Genomic DNA, 27,631 nt, shown 5'->3' with positions numbered 1-27,631 from the left:
TGCTGCACAAAACGCTTTCTCTATGCTTACTTGGAGAGCGATTAGAAGGGGTTGGCAACCACCATGTATCTTATGCAGTAGAGTATTGTCTACATCATACCTTGCAACTTATGCGATTGGTAATAGTTTGACATCATGTATAAAATTAATATTACCAAAAGAGCTATGACTAGTAGACTTAAGAACTCAAGTGAAGACCCTTAACAGGAATCATGAGCTAATCTTAATTACTGTATCTAGCATGTTAACCATACAGCGACACCCCACATGAATACATAGTCCAAGTCTATTTTAGACTTTACTTAATGCTACAGTAGGCACTATAAGAGTATAGTCTCTTTAAGAATTTATCTAATGATAGAGTATGCATTACAATAGTTTCTATATTTTCCTCCAGACTTATCATGGTCTACGGGATTGCTAACTACATGGACATAAAGAATTGATCTCCACACAGTGATTTACGCGACTTTTTTGAGTGAGTAAACTGAGAATTTATCAACCCTCTTTTGTGCCACTGTGATGGGGATGATAGCAGGATCTCCCCTTTCTTTTGGGGACTCAGTCTATATGTACCTATATGTGTACGATATAATGTAACAACTGGTTCTCACATCCTTTACAGCAATCCAACTGGAACTTGCACCTGTATCTACTGAGCTGTCAGCATTGGAATTAATAGGTATGAGCAGTGGAATTTCTTTTAAACCCTGATCCATTGTGGATATTTGGGACGATCATGTCTGTGAATATGCACTCTTTCTTTTACCATCCTTACTGCATTAGGATTCTTATTACAACCACATCGTACCTGCTACGCCCAACCAACAAGAACTGTTTGAAAATAAGTGCTTCTTTATCTAGATTGGTAGGTCCAAGTTCATTGACCACGTAACAAAATGATGCATTGAATTGGAATGTTTCAGGAATCCCCTTTCTCAACTAGAAAATAGGGGTCAGGAATAGGGACATGGATCCCATACCCCTCTATTGAAATGTATAAATTTCATTTTCCTTGGTCAAATGTAAACAGAGCTTTGAAACTATAGAATTATATTGATGTTAGAAAACCTGTTTGTGGATAACAGGAACACATGAACTACTAAGTGTGACATTTGACTTACATATGAAATGTGAAGTATTGTCAGCGCATCAATTGTAGAATTTGTACGCAGTGTGGAATATTTTCTCGGTGTTTTGTGGTTTTTCTCAATGCCCATGTTTTTACTAATGTTATGCAACAAGCAAAAGCTTGTTTCAGGCACAGTGTATATACTTAGGGAAACTGTATATATTTAGATTATATTTGGCCCATTTATTTACTGTAATTTTTATTGCTTCCAGCCTTGAAAAAGCCCCCTGAGGGCGAAACACGTGTCGGCAGAGCCAAGCTGGAAAAAAACGTTTTAATGTGTTCAAAATAAAGACTTTGAAAGTATTACACACGGTTTTGGATCCATGCTTTGAAGCCTCACTACCAATGGACTGACTGTTGAAATTGGTGAAAAAGAACCATAACTTTATTCTCGCATTTGGAAACAAAAAAGAATGTCTGTTTCTTGACTTTGAACTATAAAGAGGGTGCTTAGTGTAACTTGGTCTTCCTTGTTATTATTGATACGAGCATTAAGTTGCTCTGTGTAACACCCCGGGTGGTGGGTGTCTTACCAGGTTCTTAGTGCACCTCTTCCCTTGACACTGTACACACGACTTGCCCAGAGGAAATAGTCTTTGACAGAAGGTGCGGACGCTTTCTCTCACTGAGAAACGCTACCACCAACATTATTGTATTATAATGTATGCAGAGCTGGCGTTCCCCCGTAAAAAGCCTCGTAATAGTGACGCAGTGAAATCTATCAGATTTCACTGCGTCACTTTTAGGACGCTGTTGCGTCAAAATCTTGCGCCTGCCTCACAGCAGGCGTAAGACTGCCGCAAGCCCTTTCACATGGTGCTTTCCCCATGTGAAAGGACGCATTGCTGGTGTTGCGTCACTTTTGTGACACACTCCAGCAATGCGTCACTTTTGCGCTTACAGATACATCAGAAATACTGACGTATCTGTAACTCCTTGCGACATGATGCGTCATACATTAAATATGACGCATCATTGGTGTCGCAAGGAGTGCGCAGTGAAAAGTGACGCATCGCTGTTTTCACGCAGCGATGCGTCACTTTTCATAAATAAGGCCCATAGTATTTAGTGTAATGACACATTTGGCTTAATTAGTCCCCTGTGGCTCTTTGCCTCATCCCTAAATCCCAATCCGACCTTCCCCTTACCTGAGGGATGTTGCCCCAGCGACCCCAAACCCGGTCCTACCTGCGATCTGGACCAGCAGTGTCAAAGACAAACCATTCAACAATCCCAGCCTTGCATCCACATGCACATTCAGCAGCCAACTTATAATTTAGTTTAATAAAAAATACAAGAAACTTGAGGATACAAATATATCCTTATGGTACTTAAATGTGGAGTCAAGGACAATGAATAACTACTTAATTAGATTTATCCTATCTTGATGATATTTTGGTCACCAATGTTGTTACCATATTTTGGTAGAACGATATTTTAAACTGGATATTAATCACTGATAAGTTGATAAAATCATTAGTTGGAAAAAGGTTTGTAAACCGGGGCTTCAAGGCCTCAGTGAGCCAGAATTCTGAATAGTATCCCTTGCTTTCAGTCTCTGATTTAATTATCGGTTTCATGTTGGCAATTTGCTGCAAAGCATGCCTTACGGGCAAATAAACTTGGGCTAAGGAAGCTATTATGGATTTTGGGTAGCAGGCTGGAGCACATACCATTCTATATCAATATTTTGATGATTGAGAACGCTAAAGGTAGTATCAGGACCAGTTTGGCATTTCCTCACTCTGGTGTTACTGGTTCTTATATGGCACGAATTATATTTGATAAGCAACCTGTCTCATTGAACAATCGATCGAGAACGAACATACCCGTTAGACATACATTTAATTCCTAACGTGAATCATGTTGGTTTATGAAATGTACATGAAATGTCGTGCAGGACCCACATCTATTGTAATTGAATCATACGACTGTTCTTCTAGGATATTTTTTTTATATCAGCTGATTTGGGCCTACTTCCATAACCGATCAGACTTTTTTCTATTATGCAGATTAAAGGTATACAAGACTACAGTAAATTATGTTCTTCGTTATGCTCATTAGGTGGTAGATTATCAGTCAGCATACGCAAGAAAATGATGGTTCTTTTTTCCATCATATTTATATTTTTGGAATGTCTGCTTGTCTATTGATCAGCCACTTACCGTTGCTAGCTTTTCAATGTCATTATCAGAAACTCCAAGTGAGGCAAGTCCAATTTCCTGTAAAAAAAAAGGTTTTATTGCAAAATTACTTACGTATGCATTTGTATATTTATTGATGTGTCTTTGTATGTACGCTCACATGCAAAGGTAAAACCACATTAATATTTATGTACACACTTCTTAAATACATCTTGTAAATCATAAAGTGATAGTGGAATATCGTTCCTCCTAAATATAATTTACAAAACATGCCCCTTTGTAATTAATAGAAAATCCACACCAAGTGGAAAAAACATCTTCTGTAAAGTATGTTATGGAAACTGCTTTTTCGACTACAGACCATACATCATTCACTATAAAAATTTACCAGAAGTGATTCCCAGGTTGCTGATGATGAATATGGATGGACAAACAAACAATGCCAATGCCACATGTTTGTCTTCTTTATGCCTTTTTTTATTGTAAGACTGCAATGGTAGATGCTGCAATTACTGAGCGTAATGCAATAGCTAACCTTCTAATTACTTACTGGTAATCTTCATTACCCTGAGTTCTAGTCCTTACTTACATCAGTTCAGATGGCTGGACACTCACAGACAGACAACCTTATATTACTCAACCAAGAAGCACATTGTATTCCCTCTCGAGCACAGTGGATGGGTTTTCTACGCATTTTCAATAGTGAAGCTCCACCTTTACCTATAACCTGGCCAGAAGCCACCTGTATTTTGTATCTTGATCTGTAGGTGGTAACCAATGCTTTCCAAGTATGTGTTTTATCCTTACTATCTAAGAGTGTTTTAACTGTATACTGTTTTCAGTTCAAGGCTATCTGTATGGTACATATGCTATTTACCAAATAAGCCCTACTGGGATATGGGACATGCTCCATTGGTACACTCCAGGTAGAGATCTGCAATCAGCCCATCGCAAGTTGGTCGCTGTGCCCAGAGTCTACAAGATGAGGTGGGGGCAGAGCTTTCTCAGTAGCTGCTGCTAGACTCTGGAACTTTCTCCCACAGTCTTTTACTTCAATCAAGGGGCATTTGTCTTTTAGAAAGGCATTAAAGACCGGGCTTTATACTGCTTAGACTTTCTTTTTGGCCTTCTAGCAGTTTGATTTTCAGCTGTATTGTGCAGGCTGTTGAGACTACAGCGCCTTGAGACCAATGGGCATTTGTTGCGCTTTACACAACTCACATCAAATCTTGTTGTCTGCTCTGCATTAGATTAAGGGGCATAGCCAGTGCACTCAGTCTGTGGCCCATCCCGCTTAGTTGCGATGGCTGGAGTGGTAAAAAGGATGTTATGGTGAGCTCGTTGTGGTGAAGTGCTTTGATCCAATGGGATTTTCCCTGCCTCCCATTAGTCCATGTTCTACTGGAATGTATGCAGGCAACATGGCATGCACATTGAGTCTGAGTTTCCTATTGAATTCATTGCCTGACTCCTCCTGGCCCTGCTGTAGCGGGTTCTTTCTAGGCGGCTCATAAATGGCTGCTCTTGTTTGGACACTCCTCCCATAAGTGTTCTCTGGGCACGTCCTGCCATTTGCCAAGATGATGTGTTTATATTGCACTAATAATTTGAGTTTGGGTTGAGACCCTATCAAGGAGGTCAGGTACTCTTTCTGTGGTTACTCCTCTGGTACTTTAATTGGTGCCTTCTTCATTGTCTTTGATCCCTATCTTAACAGGGAATGTGTGGGAGTTTGGTGAGGCAGAGTTACCCACAGAACTCGTGGTTACCCTGGTCAGGCAGGAGGATATTAAAGATACCTTATGCATAGCCCTCTGTTCTAATTTCGGTTTAGGGAGAAATTTTGCATGCCTCTCTTGACTGTGGGTGGTGTTTGTATGTTTCTTATTCCTGTACGTCATTTCTTGTTGCTATTGGAGAGTATCAAAGACACATAGAGACTTTTACACACTGCTTTGCAAGGAAGTTGAAGTGCATGTATTGACAGGTTCATCATCCACATGTCTACTATTTTTGTCTCTATTTTAAATTTTGCATTCTAAATTCGAGTTGGTGATACGTTCAGTCATTTGTACTCTATCTGCCCTGCAATGCTCGTGTCATTCCTCCTAGAACTTGGCTTCAGCCCTTCTTTGGACTTCCTCCTTCCGTTCTGAAATCCTGGTTCTGTACCATGGCTCCTGATGGTTTTTGTAAAATGTTTTTAAGGCTTTCACTTCCTGTATGGGAATCCTTCCTGCAGACAGTAGCTCTTATTACTCATATTTAAGTGCGGAGCAAAGTGGCCGTTAGATGACTCAAGACCTATTGAGGTAAGTAACGCCAGGCCAGGTGAAGGTCAAAAACACTTGTTCCGTGTTCAGCCGTTAACAGACAATATTTAATGAGTGCCCTTTTTGCCTGATGGTACCCATCTCAGGTTTGTGAAGTTCGATCTTTTTCTTTGCACCCACCGGTAAGCTTGAAGGTATGACTGCACCCGTCTGCAAGACGATCTTTAATCCCCTTTAAAAGTGCAGGGTGGTTGCCACCTGCACTGTGAAAACATGGAGTGGTTGCTCCATGTTTTCACACGAATGCACCTTCCCAGAGCAACGCGAGTTCGTGGCTGCCCTGGGGGCAGCACGTTCACCATAATGGGGCGCATTGTCATTGTTTCCACCCAGCACACCTTTTAAAAGGGGCGCCAGGGGCAAGCTCTGACCATGGGTAATACGGTCCTTGGTATCTCTGATGGGGTAATGTTGCAGAGAGCCTTTGGGTCTAGTTGGGATATTTCTCCCTACCTGTGGCACCTCTTTGTGTGAGTGTTGCCATTCACTTTAGCTGGATTGCTACCTGACCTAGCTGTTCGGTTCGCACCTTGCCGATCTTGGGGTACTATTGTGAGAGCGATCAGTGCATGAGTTTCTTCACATGGGTTATTTTTTACAAGTTTTTAGTGAAACAATACATTTACATGCCTGATTTTGGTGGAAGGCTCTTGTTTTTTTTCAGAAAAACATGGGGCCATATTATCAAGAACGGCGTTAAACTTATCGCCGCTTTAGAGGCAGGAAACTGCTGCTAAAGCGGTGATAATGGGCTTGATAATATGCCCTTGTGAATTCCCATAGAAGCCCATGGGCTTCTATGGGAAATCACAAGGAGCTAAAGCGGCGATAATTTTAACGTCCTTCTTGATAATATGCCCCATGGTCTTATCTTAGCTATCTACTTCCTAGAAAATCAAACCAGTGTTCCTGTCCCCTGAGTCAAGCCCTTTCAGCCTCCTATCCTTCCATGGTCAGTCACTTGACCGCCTCAAATGTGTTGATATTCTTGTGCAGTGTACTTTGGGCTCTTTGATTCTGAGCTCCATTCTGTCCCCCCTTAAAAATCACTCTGTGCCCATCCAACTTTGACCTTGCATATGCGCTACATAGGTGTCTCTCAACATAACCCTTTTGGGGGGGCGTGGCTTGCACGTAGCTGTAACATGGCGGGTCGCGCTTGAGCTCCGGAGCGACGCGGGCCAACAAAGATATAAGCGGACCTCACATGCGTGCGAACCTGCCCGGGACCAGTGTTATGGCGTTATGAAGATGCGGTGAGCAGCCTTGTCACCTTTGCGCTGCTCCTGCTGCATAATTCAGGAGACTTTTAGCCGTGAAGCTTTTCTCCTCATTTAATTCGTGGGCGCCCGCCATTTTGTTTCTGGCGGCGGCACTCGCGTTTTCCTTCTGGTGGCAATTATTCCTCGCATTTTGACGCTGACTAGCCTTGGAGAATAAGTTATGGACTGCAGTTACTTTCAGTCATCTGCCACAACTTCAGGTACTCTTCAGCCTAGCTTCAGTCTAGTTCAATGACTTTCTCCTATGCCTCATATGTTAGTTATGCCAGCATTTTTACAGCAAACGTTGTGCGGCAATTATATTTGACATTGATTAATTGAGGAGAAATCCCACCACAACTGGAGTTCACTGGAGTTCACTTGAGGGCAAATTTTTAAGCAGTATGTGCCAGTGCATATTGATCATTTCACTGGTTTCTTTCTCTTCCCACGTTCACATGTGGAGTTCACTGTCTGATTGTGAAATATTTTATTCACATAATTATCACAAATAGCCGCCATTTTTACTTGTGCAGATTGCGCCTTCTTTCTCTGCATTCCATTTTCTCCTGCACTCACAAGAGGACCGGACTTTGCAGGCGGAATGCGCAGAGGATATTTAGACCGAGTTTGGTGAGGTTGAGGCGTCTTTTGGACCCAATATTCTTTATGGCGGCTGTCTCCTCAGAACTGCTCCTCAAAATTGCGGCATACACATTATGACTAGAACGACGACGGTGCTTTTGGATAAGTACTGCCTGCTTGTCGCCTATTGTTGGCATTTCATTGTTCTTTTCAGAGGTGTGTGCATTGTATTGAATATACTGTTGAAGGGCAATAAGAATGTTATATTTTACGCCCTGAGTTGCCCACTCTGCTGCTTACCAGGGAGCTGTCTCGAACAGTGAGGTGTCTGGTGTTACTTTAGTAGAGTCAAATATACGTTGTGGGCTTTTTCATTATCTCTATTGCCTCTTCTCATGGCAGATAACAGGGGTTTTTCTCCAAAAACCAAGGACTCTAAAGGTAACCTTAAAAGATCTAAACAAACTTCTCCTACTCTAGAACTTGTACTGAAAGACTCTGGTACTACTTTGGATGCTATTCTATCTCGCCTAAACGCTATTCATGATATAGCGCAGAGTACTAAAACCAATACTGATTTACTTCAAGTTGAAGTTGTGGCAATCAGAAATGACTTCAAGAACTTAACATTTTGGGTTTCTAATGCTGAATCATGGATAAGTGTAGTGGAAGATTCAGTACACCAACAGGCTAAATCCATGCAAAATATGGGACGCTCCCTGGCTGCTTTGCGGAGAGATCTTACAGAGCAGGAGGACAGAAATCATAGAAGTAATCTACATGTCTTTGGTTTGCCCGAGGATGCAGAGAAATCAGCGCTATCAATGCTAGAATTTTTGCTCAATTGGATCCCTACTGTGTTGAATATTTCTTTTCAGTGGGACTTTGAAATAGAACGTGCACACAGGGTTCCTACATTTAGACCAAAGTCTTCACCTCATCCTAGACCGGTTGTTTTTAAACCATTGCGACATAAGCATTTTGAGCAAATTTTGGCGCAGATGAGGAAAATTAAAGCGAATGATTGGGAGGGTCACAGAATTGCCATATCCCAGGATTTTGCTAGAGATACTGTTATCAGACGGAAAGGTTTTCTCAATTTGCAAAGAAGACTTCTTGACATGAACATTCCGTTTTCTTTTGCTGGTCCTTCGCGATTTCGAATAACTTTTAGAGGTCGCACTCAGATTTTTTATGAGCCTTCTGATTTGTCTGCCTTTTTGGATAATCAGACTGAATCCTATACCGAGTCTACTCCTTCTCCTGGTCCTTCTGGCTCTTGAGTATTTTTGGTGGGATGTCTGTAATTTTACTCGTACTGGTTTCTATATCCTTGCGATAATGCTAGGGTATTTGTTCCTATTTTAAGAAAATGTTGGGTGATATTTGCAGCTTTCAATATATTCTAACCCTTTATTTGCAGGTTCTGCTCCTATGTTACAGGATGCGATTTTCTTTTCATATCTTTATTGTCTGTGACCCTAGTGACGGTGGTCTTTATTTCTGTCCTCTTTGATCTATTTTTCTAATCTCTTTGTCTATTCTTTCTTAGAGCAGTATCTCTCCGTTTCTTGGTGTTGGGTATTGCTGGGAAACTATTGTTATGTCTTGTTCGAGGTTCCCTGGTATCTCTTAGTTTTCTGTTTCATTTTGGTAATTCTCCTTTTCTCTTTTTCTGTTACGAGAGCCTAATATATCTATATATGTTGTCTTGAAGTCTTGTCCGTTGTTTATATCAATCTTTTCATCCTCTTGTTCCTGTCTGATGGTGTGTCTGTCTTTTTATGGTCTGTTATGATCTGTTATATCTTTTCCATGTTTGTTGCTAAGTGAGTATAGTGTGCGGTGAATTTCTAAATTAATTCACAGATCATTCAAGTTGATAGTTCATATTTCACTTTGACTTTGTTGTTTCACTATTCTTATATTGTAATCTATATTCCAATGCTCCCTTACCCTGGTTTGGATAAACCATTGGTATTATGAACTAATTATTCTTTGCTAGTTGCCTTTCACCAATGCGATGTGTGAATTGCTATATATGAATTCTCTTCTGATGTTGTGATGTATTTCTACTTAGATATGTTTCCTTTATTATATACTGCTATATAGTAATATATATTGCGCTCTGCTACGTTATGTATAGGATGAACATTATATATGCTTTTCTTCTCAAATACTGTTCATATTGATTGATGGCTCCTTGTTAGATCAACTGTTTTTCATCGGTGTATGTGATATGATGTATTTATATATGTATTCTGATTTGCCTCTCTCTGCTGCCTCTGTTTCTTATTCTCTATTGCTTTCTGCCTATGTGGTGATTGGGTTTTTCTTTTTCTTGTTGACCTCCTTGCTTGCTCCTCCATGTTCCTCCCTCGTACGCATTTTGTCAATTATAGACTTCCCCTGGTGATATATTTTTGTTCTTTTATCCTGTAGCTTTCCTCCTTTTTTCTCTTTTCTTTTTCTCTTTTTCCAATCCTTACTTCTTTTTTTCTTTTCTAGGGTCTCCTGCTGGTTTCCATTGTTTGTGTCTTCATTGGTTCTGTCTTGTCTATGTTGTGCAGATGCTATTGTTATGGGATTATTTTCTCTGGCACCAAGTAGTAGTTGGTTTTTTGATTTTCCACAATTATGCCAGGCTTGAAAGTTCTATCACTTAATGTGCGTGGTCTGAATCATCCTGTGAAGAGGGCGAACATTTTGGATTATTGCAAAAGCCTTTCTAGTGATTTAGTACTGTTACAAGAAACAAAAATATCGTATAAAGAAGCTCTATTGTTGCGAAAGGAGTGGGTTCTTGATGTTGTTTGTTCTGAGGCCTTTGGAAAGAAGAATGGAGTGGTGACTATGATTTCCAAAAATTCTGGATTGACTGTTGTTACTGCGGGACATGTTTCTGAGGGTAGGTGGTTGCTGACTCATTTACCAATGGTTCTCTTGATATCTATGTCATGAATATTTATGCACCTACTAGTAATGATCCATCTTTTTGGCGTTCTATTACTAAAAAGCTTTCAGATGTTCCTCAAAATGGTAATTTGATTGTTGGAGGGGACTTTAATCTCCCAATGGATCCCACTTTGGGCAGACACTCTGCTTTTAAATTTCGTCCCCTTAGGGCTCACAAACAGATGACTAATGTGTTCCTCCGCTAATCTTACTGATGTGTGACGATTACATAATCCCACTGGTAGCAACCACTTTTTTCTCTTCTCCTCACTTTAGCTTTTCTCATATAGTCCAAACGGCTACTTCTAAAGAATCGAGCAGGGAAGGTATTGGTGTTCCAAGAGTCTAATATCAACTCAGCACAGATATCTTGTATAAATGACAGTTCTGGAGCTAGGAAATTTCAAACTAAAGCAATCCTTGAGGTCTTTTGTGAGTATTATAGCAAATTATACACTCCTCATAGTCAATCTTCTCTTGATCAATGCCAACAATTTTTAAAATCGATTCCTATTCAGATGGAGTAAAGTTGGGGGGACCGATTGAATCCGAGAAAATTATTCACGCTATCAATCCACTCGCTCAGGGAAAGCTCCGGGTTCAGATGGGTTTCCCATTCTGTTTTATAAGACCTTTCTTTCATCTTTTGTATCTCGTCTCAAAGATGTTTTCAATGACTTTATTTCATCAGGCTCGGTTTCTGGTTCTGCGGCGGAGGCTACTATTGTGGTAATCCCTAAATAGGGTAAAGATCATTTGGATCCTAAGAATTTTCACCCCATATCTCTCCTAAATATGGAAGCGAAAATAATTGCCAAGATCCTGGCCAAACGTCTGGAACCTTATATTCATTTGCTTATTCGCCCATCGCAGAATGGCTTTGTTAAAGGTAGGTTGGCTAGGGATAATATTCGAACATTTTGTCATATCCTGGGTAAAGAAAAGTTATCCAGCCTTCCTGCGGCGGCTCTTGCCCTCGATGCCGAAAAGGATTTTGATAAGGTTTCTTGGCCTTTTTTACATGCAGTACTTCGAGCCCACAATCTTGGAGATTACTTTGTCAATATGGTTATGTCTTTGTACGCACATCCTAAGGCAAATATTAGGGTTAACGGAATTACCTCTTCTTTTTTAAATCTGTGTCAGGGTACTAGACAAGAGTGCCCGTTATCGCCTCTTTTGTTTTTGTTATCTGTTGACCCTCTTCTTCGTCTACTTAATCTTAATCAAGATATTAAAGGGTTTCAATTTGGTTCAACCTGTATCAAAACAGCTGCCTATGCAGATGATGTGCTAATTTTTTCTGATGATATAGTTACTGCAATTCCTGCTATTTCCGAGATTATTAATCTATTTTCCACTGTTTCAGGATATACTTTCAATAAGGATAAAATGGAGATGTTTACCCTCAACGCGTATTGTTTAATTAAGGTTCATCAACTTCTGGATACTTGGTCACCTAAATATATTTCGTGGTGGGGACGTCTTCAAACGTTAAAGATGATGATAACGCCCATTATTAACTTTATGTCCTCAATGCTTCCTGTTAAGTTGTCTTTGTCTTTTTTTCATGAAATTGATTCCCTCACTTCAAAATTCCTCTGGAGTGATAAGAGAGCCAGAATAGCCTATAAACATTTGAGGAAACCTTATGACATGGGAGGATGTAATTTTCCTGATTGGGATCGATACCAAGTAGCTTTTTTAGCCTCCCAAGGGGCTCTTTGGTTCTCTACAGATCCTCGTCATACTCCGTCATGGGTGTTTATTGATCGAGAATTATCTTCTCCTCTACCTACCTCCTCTTTTTTTAACTGCGTCCACATTATCTATTCCTTTTTCTCGTGCTATTATTTTAGATACCATTGCTGTGGTGAAAGCTACTGACAAGAAAGTATCTAAGCCAATTCATAAGTCTAGATGGTCTTCTTTGTGGCACAATCCTAAAATTAAGATTGATATTGACTCGACTTTGGTGGCCTACTGGGCTAACAAGGGTATTACGTTAGTTCATCATCTTTATGATTCAAATCATGATCCATTACCTTTTTCTTCCTTAGCTCTGCAGTTTTGTCTTACTAATTTAGACTTTTTTACATTTTTGAAAGTCAAAGTTGCTGTTGCTAAGGTTAATTTTGATTCAGTTTCCCATACAGTTACTCTCCTATCTATGTGGTACAAATCAGGTTGTGTGACTTCTAAGATATATACATTTTTATCTTCCACTCTGCCTGTGTTGACTACCGTTACACAACACAAATGGCTACATCATTTTGACCATGATCTTTTTAAACATATCTCCCCAGAAACTTGGCAAATTATTGGGAGACTTTCTCTTCGTAATAAGATTGCCCCCTCTCTAATTCAGTCTAAAAAAAATTCTCTCAATCGGACACCGGTACCCCTGCACTCTCTCAATCTTAAGGATAATGATCTTTGTTGGAGTTGCAACTTAGCTGCTGGTACACATCAGCATATGTTTTTTTGATGTTCTTTACTCCAACCTTTTTACGAATTGGTTCATAAGTATCTCATGCTAATTTTTAACATTCAGTTTCAGTTTTCTTTACCTCTAATTTTGTTGGGTCCATGGGCTTCACTATTAACATTGCCGTTGGATTCTTTAGATATGCAGTTATTAGACTTGTTGACAATTGCGGTGAAGATTATTCTTACGGAGTGGAAAACTGTTGGGTCCATATCCTACCATACATGGTGGGTTTCGGTCTCTTTTCTCCGTGGGGCTCATACCTCTGTGGAGGAGAATCATCTTTCTCCCTCTATTTCTAGTGGGGTATGGAGATCTTTGGATAGATATGTGGACTTAGCTTCGAAGGATTTGGTAGTGCAATATCCCTTTGTGTCGTCTGCTTAATTTATTTTTCCCGTATTTTTTGCAGCAGGAGACTCACTCTCACTCTCTTCTCTTTCTCTTTCTTCTTTTCTCTTTCCTTTCTTTCTCTTTTTCCTCTTTCCTTTCCTTTTTTCTTTTGATCAAGTGATGCATCTGACTTTTTAATATGGTTCCTCTATGATATTGTTTTTTCAACATGCTATTTGCATTGTTATCTAGGAGTTACATATGACAGTATTGCAACTGAGTTTTGTTTTGCTCTTTTGTCAGTGTATTACTTTTTACTGTATTTAACTATTTATATGTCCTTTTTAAATTATTAAAGATATTATAAAAAAAACAGAAAACAAAAAAAACATAACCCTTTTGTCCCGGGGCTTTGAGGTCACATCTCTGATGCAGTTTCACTATACAGTCATCAAGTAGGCACAGTAATGGCAGATACAGTGTTACAATTACGTTTAGTATTCCCGCCCATGAACTGGCCTAGTCCCAGATTTGCAGCTGGGATGGAGAATACTTATGGGATTTGGCTTTTTGTGGCAATGTCCATGTTAATCACTATTTTCGGCCAAAGATGTATCCTGATATTTCACCGGCAAAATGCCCAGTCAAAATATTTCGTAGCCAGATAGTTTCCATGGGACTGGCAACAGAAATATGGCCAGTAACTATGTCTACAAGCTGAATCAGAATTATCTACCTACATGTGATCAGCCCCATAGCACATGCATCAGAGCCTAGTATTAGTTGCCACACACAATCCAGGCATCAATGGGCCCTGTAGTGGCTCTCATTGGCCCCACAGAGTACATGCATCAATGTACCAAGTAATTAGCATCAGAAACCCAAAATAATTCATCCATCAGAGGAACTGGTAAAGGATGTTGGTGGACCAAAAAGAGCATACAACAATTACCTGCTAATAGACGCCACTAGATCGTGTAACAGTGACTACAGACAACACGTGCATTAAAAGGGTTCAGTGAAAGGTATCCATGCTACAAGACAGTGCATTTATCAATTTTACTGGAACAACCTGTTCATTCTCAAGGATGATAGGAATACCTCATAAACAAACATCTCTCACTCTTTTTCAGACCTCTCCTGGCATAGGAATAGGAAGGGCTTTGGAATGAGGGGTGGTAGAATGTAATGCATGGGCCAATGCTATTGTGTTTTAATGCCTGGGGAGGAATGAAGTAGAATGAGAGATATTTGCGCATGTGGTCTTGCCAGCAATCCTTGAGAGAAAATAGATTCTGTTTCTTGGGTGGGTTTGAGGGAGAGATATCAACCCCGAACAATGCACTGTGTACAGACAACAGGGCAAATGTTCTAGATGTCTATCTACAAGCCACAAAAGAGCATTCCTCTAAAATGCAGCACTTGCAGGCAGCTAGGGTAGAGTTCACCAAAGAGCAAAAGAAAAGAAACCCATGTGAATCATATTGTTACAGACAGCCAAGGTTATTGCTCTGTAGAGTTCACCCACAAGCAATAGAGGTCTTTCCAAAAGTGACAAATGAGCAACTCACAGATATACACTAATTACAGGAAGCCAGGATACATATAACTTCAAATCGACACTGGAGGGACAGAGGTCCAACCAGCAATGTTCAACAAGCAAGCAACCAGAACACAAAGGTTAAACAAAGTCAGGGTAAGGCTCTAGAAACTACTCCTTGGAGGAATTCACATCAATGCACTGTTTACAGGCAGCCAAGGCATGTGCTCTTTGAGTCAACAATGAGTAACAATGCACTTATACACTGGAATTTATTGGTTACAAGCGGCCGGGGTACTTGCTCTAGGGAGACCACCCAGTTGGGCTTACCTTCCTGCCTTACTGAGAAGCCTATCCCACTGGAATGGGTAGCCATTATGCTAGGCATTTACAAATGATTAAAAAAAACAAGGTCAAGGGCCATTTTGTTAATCTCACTCTTCTACTAGTTAAGCAAACCATCACCATGAATTAGTGCAATCCCCCCCAAATGTGAAGCTTACTGCTGGGCTACTTTAAAATGGGTGGTGGATGTGAGCAAATCCTTGCACAGTGAATAATCCGAGGCCTACCTGTTCATGGTGGGTGAATGGGATACATTGCTGTAGAATCTACAGGTGCCCTCCCAAAGATGGCACTCTCCCCTAATAGGTTGCTCTTTTTTTAAATAGTTTTAATTTTTAACTTGCTCCTATCCCTATCTCATTACAGCTCTGAGCCTCTTTCTCTCCAATTCTGTTCCAATCTCTCTCCGGATGGACAAACCCCTCTATACCGGGGCCCAACCTAAGCTGCAATTCCTTAGGCTAACCCTCACCTTCCATGACTAAGGCTTCTTTTTTGTTCCCTGTGTATTTTGTGCCACATGACTTCTAGTTTGATTTTCATCAACCTATTTATAGCAGTGGTACATGCTTGCCGAACCCGTACACTGAGGGCATGTCCAGTCTATTGAATGTTGGATTTACGCCCTAACATCATCCGGAAAGATATGAAAATCCTTTATACCACTGGAATGTTTTTATAGTGATGTTGTTGGCTTGTCAGGACAAGCCTCTCTTTGTTGCCAGTGTTCTTATTTTACCCCATTATTGTATCTCACTACACTGTTGCTTCCCATTGTTATGTCTGAATATATACAAAATGTAAATAAAATTGTTGGAATAAAATGAAGCCCAATCAGAACTGCCAGAAACACAGCTACAGAAATATACTAGTACCAGACATCCAGGAAATATGTTCTAGAGAGGACACTGAGAAACACCCCACTGGAATACAGTGCTTTAGGGCAGTGAAGGTATGTGGTCTTTAGAGGGAGTTTAGGGGTAGATTAGTATGGGGGTAAGGGAAAGGAGCATGCGTTTTGGCCATGGGACCTCAAGACCTCAAGTGTCCGGGTAAGAGGGTGGGAGGAGAGAGAAGAAAAGGCCAAAGAGAGGTTACAGTGGGTGGGTGGCAATTGGCTTGTGTTAAAGGAACACACAAAAACACCTGTGAAAAGAAAAATACATGAAATGTTATACTATGAAACTACTCTTTTAGGTGAATTTTCAAATAAGTCACTACACATAAAAGACATGGGCATTTTCACCTGAGGTGTGTCTTAGCCATTGTGGAAATGCTGAGAGACAGCATTTGATGAATGGGGAGAGACAAAAGGTAGGATGGTGGGTGGATAGGGGGCAGAGCACAGGTCATGACAGGTGGGTTAAGGAGGGCCTCACCTTTTTATGGAACTACAATTTTCAAAATAACTCACATCACACAAAGGGGCCAGAGCCTACTGACCCGATGAGCTTGGAGTGGGACACACTACCAGTAGTTCTGGCGACTGACAATAGATGGGATCCAGGTATGTGTCTCTCTTTCCTGAGATGCTGAAAGATTGTTATAACAATGTGGTAAAGAGGCCAAATCAGGTTGATCCTGTTTGAAGCTATTTTGCTGCCCAATAAAAGGAATTGAGCATACTCTTGTGGTTAAGGTATCTAGCTGCTCTGCAACATGCCAAACTACAGCTGCCAGGTTTGCCCTGCTGGAAGTGTTTGAGCTCAAAAAAACAGATGGTGGAAGGCACAAACGTATCTGTCCAATTACAATACTTTGGCAGGATGACATTTGAATTTTATTTACTTGCTCAAAGCTTTTCACGACAAAGCCAAAGCCTTCAGCGAAACCGCATCCAATGGCAATCCGACTTTGAGAGAATTTTGTTAAATATAGCAGTAAACCTTGCCCCACTAGTAGAATTTGACATCCATATAAAAGACTAAGTCAGAGGGCAGAAACTATGACCATCATTGTAAGGATGAAAGTGCAATCGCGAAGACTGACTTTGGATTGGTGCTATACATTTTCTAGGTGTTTTTTGCCCTAAAACATAAAAATGTATATCTCCAGTTCACCTTATTAGATTTAAATAATCAAATTTGTTCAATTTTCTCATTAAATATTTTTTGTTATTTAGAAATTAGTTGTGGGATTTTTATTATGATTTGTTTTGACAGTTTAATTATTTTGGTTGTTAAATACTTTACATGCTTTTCTTTCCTAACTTAAGCATGTCTACTCTGTACAATAGCTATCAAGACTAAGCCCAGGTTTAAACAATTGAAACTGTGGGCCTAATCCACAAAGGGCTGCGGCGCTCGTGGCAGGGGCCCCACAGTCGTGGCGGAACCACTGCAATGAGAAACTGCAATGCGGAGGCCCCCACCACAACTCCGGGACCTCCACCACAAGTGCGGAGGCCCTCTGTGAATCTGGCCCTGTGTGTTTATCTTGACAGGAGTTTGATTTTTTACTTTTGAAAGACTAACTAATACCGTTTGCCTACAATCTTAATAAAAAAAAAAAAACAGCACTGAACACACGCTCAGAGTTTGATGGCAACAAGGAATGTTGTGGTTGCATGTTAAAGATGGGTGAGTAAGGTAGATGAAGACTGTGCTATCGAGGTGGAAGGTGAAAAAAGATTGAGAAACCTCTGTGTTGCTGTTAGACCTGGCAACATTGGTGTGGGTCTCCCTTCCATTTTTGCTGTTGCCTCATGTATTTTTGCTGGTGTTAGATGCTTTAGGCACTGTGCCACTGCTATCCAGTGCCACAGTGCAAGTGATGCCTGTTGTAAATTGATATATTAATCAGTGGTTCCGTGTTTGGCTATATGGTATTCTTGTCAGACCCTAGTCTAGTGCACTGAGTGTACCCAGGGCGTTTAAATCCAAATGTTTCTGGTGGGCCTGCAGCACTGGTTGTGCCACCCACAGAAGCAGCCTAGTAAAATGTGTTTAAGGTCTGCCATTGCAGAGCCTGTGTGCAGTCTGGTAGTGTCATGCTGTCTGGGCAAGTGCACCCACTTGCCAGTCCCTAAACCTTCATTTTTCTTCATATCAGTCACCCCTATGGTAGGGTGCATTGTAAGTATAAGGAAGGACAATCCCTGATGTGTGTGGCATGTCCTAACAGTGAATTACAGACATTTTCGTGTCTTACTATTGCAAGGCTACCTGTTCTCCATAGGCCAGAATGGGCTGTTAGAATTATTACATTTTATAATCCTAACTGACTCAGAGAACATGGTAGAAATTCGAGTTTAGTATGCCTGAACTCAGAATGATAACAGACATCTTTTAGTGAAGTTGACTTTAACATTCTGTGTTTGCAAATGCCATTTTTAGAAAGAAGGTATTTGTTTGTCTAACCTTTCGAGTCTGCCTTAGTTTGTGTATTCCTTTGTCTGGTTTTGTGAGTGATAGGGCTGGGGGATTCCAAGAGACAGGATGAGTCAGCCCAGTGGTGAATAGAGAGATCTGCATCTAGATGGGAAGGAAGAGTTGCACCTGAACCTTGAATAGGGCTGTGCCTGCCTCCCACAATGCTGGCTCCACCTCCTGGTGAGCGGCTGATGTCTCTGCCCTGCACACTGAAAAAGAGAAGGAGTCCTGTAAACAAAGTGCTCCAGGACTGTACTTGCCTTCCACAATGCTGGCTCCACCTCCTGTGGGGCGCCTGATGTGCCTGCCCTGTATTGTGAAAGGAAAGAAGAAGTCTGGTAAACAGTGTGCTTCAGAACTGGGTTGGACTGGGCAAAGGTCCCTCTCCCCTCAGAGAACAAAGGATTTTGGGGTATAAATATTGGGACCCTGAGCCCATGAAATTAGATCACTTTGGACTACAAGAAGAAACCTTTACTGAGGAGAGGATCCTGAATAAACTGAGGAGAGACTATTCCCAAGCTGAAGTGCTGCTTGAGGGATTGGCCTGCAGTGGTTGCCTTACTGCCAAAGGAAGGAGCAAGGAACTTTGTGTACTTTGCTTTCAACTTGGGAAGGATCTCCAAGGGCTTGGAAAAGAGCATGACTCCTGCTGAGGTCTCAGGGACAACAGACTTCAACCCCCAGCTCCCCAGATTTCTTTTGGAAGTGCCTGCTGCTGTTTTGGGCCTTCTGAGGAACTGCGTGTCGCAAGGAGCTGGAAGTGCGACGCAACGAGATCGAAGCGTGTCGCCATCGCTGCTGCTGCCATCGAACTTCTGAACAAGGGTGTTGCCGCTGGAGTTGTCGGACTGCACCGCATGGAGAGAATTGTGCCGCAATGAAGAGGAAGCATGTCGCTGTCGCTGCTGCCAGCCGTCGCACTTCTGAACAAGGGTGTCACCGCTGGAGTTGTCGCACTGCACCGCATCGAGAGAAGAGTCTCGCAACAAGGTAGAAGCATGTCACTGTCGCTGGGCCTGCCGTCGCACTTCTGAACAAGGGTGTCGACACTGGAACTGTCGCATTGCAGCGCATCGAAGAAAGCGCCTCACATCCCCAAGAAGTGCGCCGCCGTCGGAGCTGCTGCCAACGCATTTCTGAACAAGGATTTCACTGCTGTAGTTGTCGCATTGCACGGAAGCTTCATGCATCATGGGAGAAGAGTGTCGCAGTTGGAACTGTTGCCGTCGCACTTCTGAACAAGGGTGTCGCTGCTGCAGTCCACGCATCGAACCGAGAACTTATGGCATCCCCGGAGAAGTGTGCCCGCATTTGGAAGATATTCACGTCTTTATTTCTTTGTACTTGAACTTTGCCCCATTTCCCTCGCTGCGACTTTGCTTGTCCTGGAAGCGCAACGCAACCTAAGGTACATTGATGCAAAGTGTTGCATCTCAAGAACTGAACTTAGCTAAGCTAAATCTACCATCTTAAAGTAACAGTATTGTGTATTTTTGTTGTTTATGGTCTCGTGGTAAATCTATATAAAGTATACTTATTTTTTATATAAAACCTGTGTGGTGTCCATCTGTAGTGTTGTCCCTGGGTTACTGTATGTGGTCACAAATGCTTTACACACTGCCCCTGAGATAAGCTGCTCGTCTGCTCGTGCAAAACTACCAAGGGGGTGAGCAGGGGTTATTTTAGGAGTGTACCCCCTTACCCTGACTAGAGGCAAGGGTCCCTATTTGTCACAAGTACCTACCTGTGCCAACTAGAGACCCCCAAATCTAACAATTGCCCTCCATAAAAGGGAGTTCAGTTTGTATGTCCTTACCCTCATTTTTATGAGGTCTAGCCAAAAACGTTTGATTTTATAAAAATTATGATCTACTTAATCATGAGGGATTTTAGACAGTCACCTTCTTCCATTGATGTATTGTTGTTTTATCCACACTTTTAGGTCTGGTGTTAGACAAGACCTCTTAATGTTAGTAAAATTACATGTGTGATGTTCTTGCCTATAAGGGCTTATAGACAGTCCTCTTCTTCCATTGGTATGTGTTGTTTCATTCACATTTATCTTCCGCCCACTGCAGCATGTAGCATGGGTCAATGGAAAGGCCACTTCAGCCATTCAGTCAGTGTGAGTGACAGCATTCTGCCCTTTTCCAAGGCGAACATTGTCACACAATGTAGTTCAGTTCAGTGCCAGAAACTACCCTTGCAACAAAAGTGAACAATTTTTTTTAGTACAATTGCATATTTTAATGTTTTTTAACACCTTATAAAACACGCATACCTTGCATTGTATCGAAACATTAAAGGTGTTGTCAAATTAATTTGTATTCATATTTTGCATCAAAGATAGGGTAGGTGGAGAAAGAATCTCAGCACATAGATTGCAGTGTGTGAATTGGTCCCAAAATGTCTGCGAATTTTTCCGTTATACTTTTCCAATACAAAAATGCCTGCTCCTATGTGCTGAAGACTGTTTGATTTGTTCCCACTAGATATCCCTTGACACTTGTGATACTGTTGTGCACCAGAAGCTACTATCTATATTTGGTCACGGACCATACAGAGAAAGTATGTGTATATACCACTAAACAATCTGAGCTTTTTGAGACTGAAGAAATGTTTTATAGACATTTTGAGTACACTGGCAGCACCCCCAACAATAAAGTTTTACAGTGACAAAAACCATGACAAAACGACAAAGCCAAAGTCTGGTGATGGATAGCAGACATACTTATTGGCTTTGTCAGTGCTTGTTACTAACGGATTTGGTCTAAATATAAAAGGCACCATTCATAAAAAAATATGCATTGGTCAATTACAAATTCACATACAGAGTCTGACTTTTTCGTCTACCAGTTTCCCATCTTTAGGTAGTCAGGTCTAACATTTCTCCAGTAGATAAAGGACAATACAGGTCATGTGAACATTGCAGAAGTTGGTATTATTAAATATGCATCATCAAGTAACCACTCTTTTGGCAATCAGAATGAAATGGAAATGACTCCTCGCCTCTACATGTGCCATCGTTAACTGGCATTTCAAGAGAATGTACCAGATGTCTTATATGCATTACTTTCCCAATGCTACAGCTGAATCTCTTCAATTCATGTGCAAAAAGAAATTACAATTGTTTCCACAAACCCCATTTTTGAACACTCTTTCTCCCTCGATTTGAAAAACAACAAAAAAAAACTTTACTAAAGTAGAGTCCACTTCGAGGCGTCTTTCTAATTGAAGTTAATAAAAAATTCATCACATCCCACTGGTACGTTTGAAAATTACCTGTGAGAATTGTGCAAATTCCTTGTCCACCAACATTGGAATATGTCCCAAAAGTTCATGACAACAGTCACTGAAAGATATATATATATATACAGGTGAAGATTATTTCAGTTGGAGACTGTAGATGCGAAAGAAACATTCTGATGTTGACATGATTGCTTTAGTTTACATATCGTTAACCATGAATCAGTTTAAATGCCGTGATACTTTTTAAACACACATTGGAGGACAGTTATGTAATTACAGAGAAACACAAACGGCAAAAAAATCTTTACGAAGTAACCGGGGAGGAAAATGATTAGGAAGAAACAATCTCACCACTGTAGAGGTAAGAGTAAATGAGTTTGAGCTTTTCGTGTCCTTGTAAATACAGCCCCTTTAAGCGCAATACTTTGCATGAAAGGTTCCATGGGCGTTGCTGTGAGTGTTCCCCTGCAACACCCATGGAGCCTGACACATTCCCAGATTTACGAGGAATGCATCAGAATGCAAACCCTCCAGGCGAGGCATAGGGAGGCACAACAAGGAGACATTTCTCCATTTCTCCTTGATTTTTCCTCTTTCTATGCATGCTGCATTCTGCAGCTCGTAATGAAAGAGGAAATCACCTCTTATGATTGTTTTTGTGCAGGAAGGTGTCCCTTTGTGCACAAAAAAACTCACCGCAACGCAGGCACCCTTGGCGGAAGGGTGTCTGCGTCGGGGCATGACAGCCAATTGTGCACCAGTGAAGGGGGGAGCAGAGGGATCCATCAAAACCTTGTAGATATGACACATCCCTGTGCTTTGTAGGTGATTTAGTGGGGCACTGCAAAATGGCTTGCGGCACCACACTGAGTCACTTTGTTGTAAATAAGCCCCTTAGTTGTAAATGTTAAATCATTTACCAGAAGGCAAATGAAATTCATATTCGTTGAAAAGGAATTCATGTTGCAGTTTTGATGTAGGACTCCTTCCAATGTAATTCATCCACTCATCATTTCGGTTTCACTGCATTTTTTTCTGTGTGATGTTATTTCGCTTTAAATGTATTCTTGTCAATGACACCAATCAGTAGGGAGGTATTTGAGTTACACACTGTTCCTCTCATTGTGTAGAAATCTTCCTCCATATTCTTACGCTAGGGATTTTAAGGATATTTTCAAAGACCTAAATTCTCAAGAAATACTGACTATGAGTTTAATAGGGAGCACAAGATTGACTATAACATGTAAACGTAGCTGAAAGCAAAGGAACTAAATGCACAGTGATGGGTGAGAGGCAAAGTCTGTACTTATGAAGCTTCGGTGAGAGGTGCAGTGATGTGGCAGTATGCAGACCTGTGATCTAATTCCTTTTGGAACAGATGGACTGATAAAGATGGGTGAGTCTGTGTCAGGATGGAGCTCTAGATCTGGGATCCACGCAAGTAGAATGTCTGTCTTCTCTGTTACTTCTTGCTCTTCATGGCCTCAAACCTGGTGATATCATTGCTGAGTGTAGGACACAGACACCTGGAGACAACCTCCATGTCTGCCAGACGTGGATTCATATTTAAATTCACTGCTTTAAAGGTGACAATGCACATCTTAAATATGAGGCAAGTGTGGAGGGAGCCAATGGAGTTTCTTAAGCCTGGGTGTGATCCAGTTGTACTTTCTCAGCCCCACGGTGAGTCACTATGGCATGGAGGTGTTTACCTGAGATGTTTCTGCGCAGGTTGTTGCCAATTTCCAAGTAGAAAAAGCCAAGTATTATAACAAATTTCAGAATTCAAGAGTTACACCATGACTCTGTGAAGCAGAGAGAGCTGCTGCCCAGCTTTTTGGGTCTTCTTAGCTATGTTTACTTTCAAGGTGAGGATGCAATCAATGTGGAATCTGGAAAACATTCTATTGTTTGACAATTGAACATTGAACACAGCAAGGATCACTGCATGCGTCTTCCTTGTACTTGAGTTTGTATGCAGACCTGTGGGCTGAAGTTAGCATGAATATCAAATTCATGGCATATGTCCATTGAAACGGCATAAGGCATTCATAAATGTATGGGATGAGCATGGTTGTATGTCAGAATACTAAACAGAAATAATAAATCACCGCATAATATAGCATGCCAACATTTAAATCCATAAGATTAGGTGGAAATCCATAGATCTTATAATGTGGAAGAAAAGTTGCTCATAAATGTTGAAGTGGAAGCTAGCACCTAAGCCTGTTTTACAAAAGATCATTTAATATCTTGGGGTGAGAGGCTGTCAGGGATCATGTTGTGAGATTTGCACACAGGATTTTATATGTAACTTAGCCAAAGTACATTGCAGGCCTTGTTGGTGTCGCCGCAAAATGTATTTTTCCTGAACAAGGTGAGATGTAAGTGAGTGAATGCCTTCGAAAAAATGATAAAGTCCCAATTGAGGGGTACTGAGCCCTTTTTTAATGTCCTACTGGCTAGACAAACTAAAGATGTGCCTCTGTAAACAACAGAAAGCTCTGGCCAAAAGCCACTTAAGTAACAGAGTATCTGTTATTTTTTTTTTCCAGCCATGCACTTCATCAAGTGTAACAGCTTATTTTAGTGACACAAAATCAATAAAAGGTGGATTGCCTTTAAAGCTGGTATTTGGTGTTTATTCTATTTGTACAACTGCAGTTATGTCAAATTGTACTGTTGCATCAACCCAGGATATATATTTTTTTCAAGTAACTACTAGAAGTACCAAGTTATATTCTAGAAGTTAGCATGATTTTTGTGTAACTTATCTGTTTGAGGTTTGCAAAGTAAATGACTATCAATTGCAATGCAACAATATATCAATTTTTGAAGAAAATGAGGTCATCAAGGTATTTATTAATAGTTCTGATCTATGGGCAATAAATGGCAATAAACTGCACCAAACTAAGGGGGCTATTCTGATGGTGGTAGGAGCACATTCTATGGCTCACCGGATGTGGTCCAACCACCATCTGCTGCTGCGGTCTGAGTGATGTATTACAATGCGTGTTGTCAGAGGCATCAGGCAGGGGTCAGTCAGGCGCTTTCCGACAGACTCAAGGTGCCTGTCAGACTGTCGGAGGATCAGTAACCCCTACAATTGTGGCGGCGACTGCTCAGGCACCGTCGTGGGGTCTACAATGTCCCTTTCCACCTGCCATTTCATGTTAGTTTGCATGCCATAAAAAGCAAGCAGTCTGCTATTGGGCTAAATATCCCTGCACTATGTGGCAGGCACAGCATAGTGCCTGCCAATCGGTGCAGGGATGTTTTTGAAGTGTACATTTTCTATTGCAGCTTGTGCTGCAGCCAGCATCACAAGCCCCAATAGAAAATTAGCACTTTCTGACTGCTGTGAAGGCGGTCACATTGTAATAAGGGCAACAGGACTGCCGACTCCTTGTCGGGCATCCGATCGGCATCGTAATAATGCCCTTAGTGTCCGATTCATGCTCATCCTTAATAGGTAGTGTGTATTTAGGTGAATTATTTTTTAGATACTGATGAAAGACACTGAATAAAATAGTAGACATGAACAGGTATTCTCAGTGCATGACTTTTAACTCCAAAAATGTGTTGAACTCATTCTTTGACCAAAGACCTGTGTCCAGTCTAGCAGTAAGAATGAGGAGGCTAATGTACAAAGCCATTTGTGGTTGAAAAGCCAACAGTCCCAGGATGGTGTTTTGTTATCTCTAAACACAGTTTCCTTCGGATTCAATAACATGCTAGCAAATAGCAAAACGGGTTAAGAAACCCATAATAAATAAGCATTTGTAAAAATCATGCTCAGGGCACCCCTTCTAAATAACGATTCTTTAGATATATATCAATATTTTGTGACCGACATCAGTTCGCAATGCACTTTTTACTGACACCTCAAAGATGATGTTAACCCGTTCACAAATGTGAAGGGGCGCCCTTCGCATCCCTTCTCCTTTGTGAAAGTTTGTTGGAGAATAGGCAGTGTCTAATGGGGTCACTGTCATTTCTCAAAACAAGAAAAATAGTTGACTTTATTTTAAATGCGATCACAGACATGATGGTCTCAATCTCCGTAATGGTATTCAGTCCTAATGAGTAGCAATTTATGAAATACCTCATCCATGTATGGATGAGGTAAGTCAGTTTGAGACCCACTACGATATGGAATTTTATGAACACACCTTTCAGTACAAAGGTCGGTTCTCAAAACTCTTTTCCATTAGCAAACAAACAGTCAGTGCACAATTTGCAACCACTTTTTGAGAATGTAAATTTCGTGCATCAGGTTCGTAGTGTCATGTGGTAGAAATCCTAAGGTTTAGTCCTATTCTAGTCTATTGAACAAATTAAGTTTAGTACATTTTAATGTGTTCACTTGTTTACACTGATAATTCAGCAGGTATCATTTTGGAGTATTTACCGATGGCTCCACCCACTTTAAACCAAGTTCATCGCCATTTAAGGTGTATAGTCGAATAAGCAAATCTTGCAGAAATTATGGGAAGATGCAGCAACTCCTAACTACCTATGTTATATGCTTTAAAATAAAATGCTCATCTGTGTCAAAACAGATTTACCCAAGTGAGCGTCCTCTTGAAACAACCCTTTCCTGCCAAAGTCAAGAAAGACCAACTATATAAACAAATAAGGTCATCCATGAAAACATGTCTCTCATTTGAAATAACTTGATGGTTTTATTGAGCTGTGTGCTTTACTCTTCCCAGTTTATAAATGAAACAATGATTTCATCCTAGAATATTGCTCTTTTTATTACGGCAGGGGCCGCTTCCTCCATCTTGGCACCTTTACTGATTGCAGCAGGGCATTAACTGCCTTAAAAATCCTCATGCCTCTACTCCCACATCAACAGTGCTGCATCTGTACTGTAGGACATGTTTACCACGTAACCATAAACAGACACAACATCTTGATTCCATGTAATATCATTTGAACAAAGGTCAACCGAATGCCAAACGGGTTTAGATGAATTAAAACAAGAATAATTAAACCAGAAGTGATGTAAGCATAATCATAAAATTAAAGATATGCAGGTAATCATCAGTTATAGCCCTGTGATCTATATACTTTTCAAGCAGAATGGGACTGAGAATAAAATATGGCGCGTAGATAGCAGAGGGAATTGTAAGAGGAGAAAGAGGGTTCATGGGAAGATTTGGTTATTACAATAAGAGGTTGAAGATAAACAATATAGCTTTCATTAGCTAAAGTGGCACCATATAAGCAACATAAAACCAGAACACAGGGTAAAATTAAAGTAATCCATCTGTTTTTCTTCTTGCCTCAGATAACTAGTGCTTCGAACTTTACAATACAGATCAGCCTGGGACATACCAGTGGGATAGTAATTTATAGGTCTGACATTAGTAAAGACAATGAAATAAAAAAAAATATATATTTATAATATACTAATTCAAAGAAGTATTCAACCAGCTGTCTTCATTCATTGATTTGTTGGGTTGTCATTCACATTTTGCTTCTGCCGACTACAGCATATAGAATGGGGTAGGGGGTCTGCTCAATTTCGCCACTGGACAACTTAACTTTGACGGACAGCATTTTGCTCATTCACAAGGAGCACATTCACACACGAAGTAGTTCTCTTCAGTGCCTGTGTTTTTATTTTTCCTTTATTACTTTGGTATTGCCTTTGTGTTTAGAGTTTGATCAGATATAGGAGGCTCTCAATCAGCTCGCTTTGTTAATCAAAGGGCACATTCCAGCTTTATCAGTTCCTGTGTCCTGCTGATTGTCTTGAAAATTACTTTTGTAGTGGCCTTTTATCTGACTGCTTCTGTTTCACAACATACCTAATTGTGTCCATTTGAAACTGTTCTTCATGAAGTTGTCATTTCTAACTGCTCACCTGTATGTCATGT

General features: G+C 40.8%; 1 protein-coding gene across 1 annotated transcript in view; it reads right to left on the bottom strand.

Moving 5' to 3' along the window:
• The window catches only part of LOC147751276 (tyrosine 3-monooxygenase-like), a 309,602-nt gene that overhangs the window by 42,374 nt on the left and 239,597 nt on the right, over nt 1-27,631 (bottom strand). Inside the window, exons 8-9 of the mRNA XM_086933182.1 lie at nt 21,777-21,846; nt 3,301-3,357 (exon numbers count right to left, since the gene is read on the bottom strand). Of these exons, the coding sequence (XP_086789308.1) occupies nt 3,301-3,357; nt 21,777-21,846 (127 nt within the window). The remainder of the gene's footprint in view (nt 1-3,300; nt 3,358-21,776; nt 21,847-27,631) is intronic.

The sequence above is a fragment of the Lissotriton vulgaris genome, chromosome 1_1 (genome assembly GCF_964263255.1).
Source record: "Lissotriton vulgaris chromosome 1_1, aLisVul1.2, whole genome shotgun sequence".
In the NCBI taxonomy this organism is placed as follows: Eukaryota; Metazoa; Chordata; class Amphibia; order Caudata; family Salamandridae; genus Lissotriton; species Lissotriton vulgaris.
Note: the sequence above shows the minus strand (reverse complement) of the source record. Positions and strands in the feature narration are given on the sequence as shown.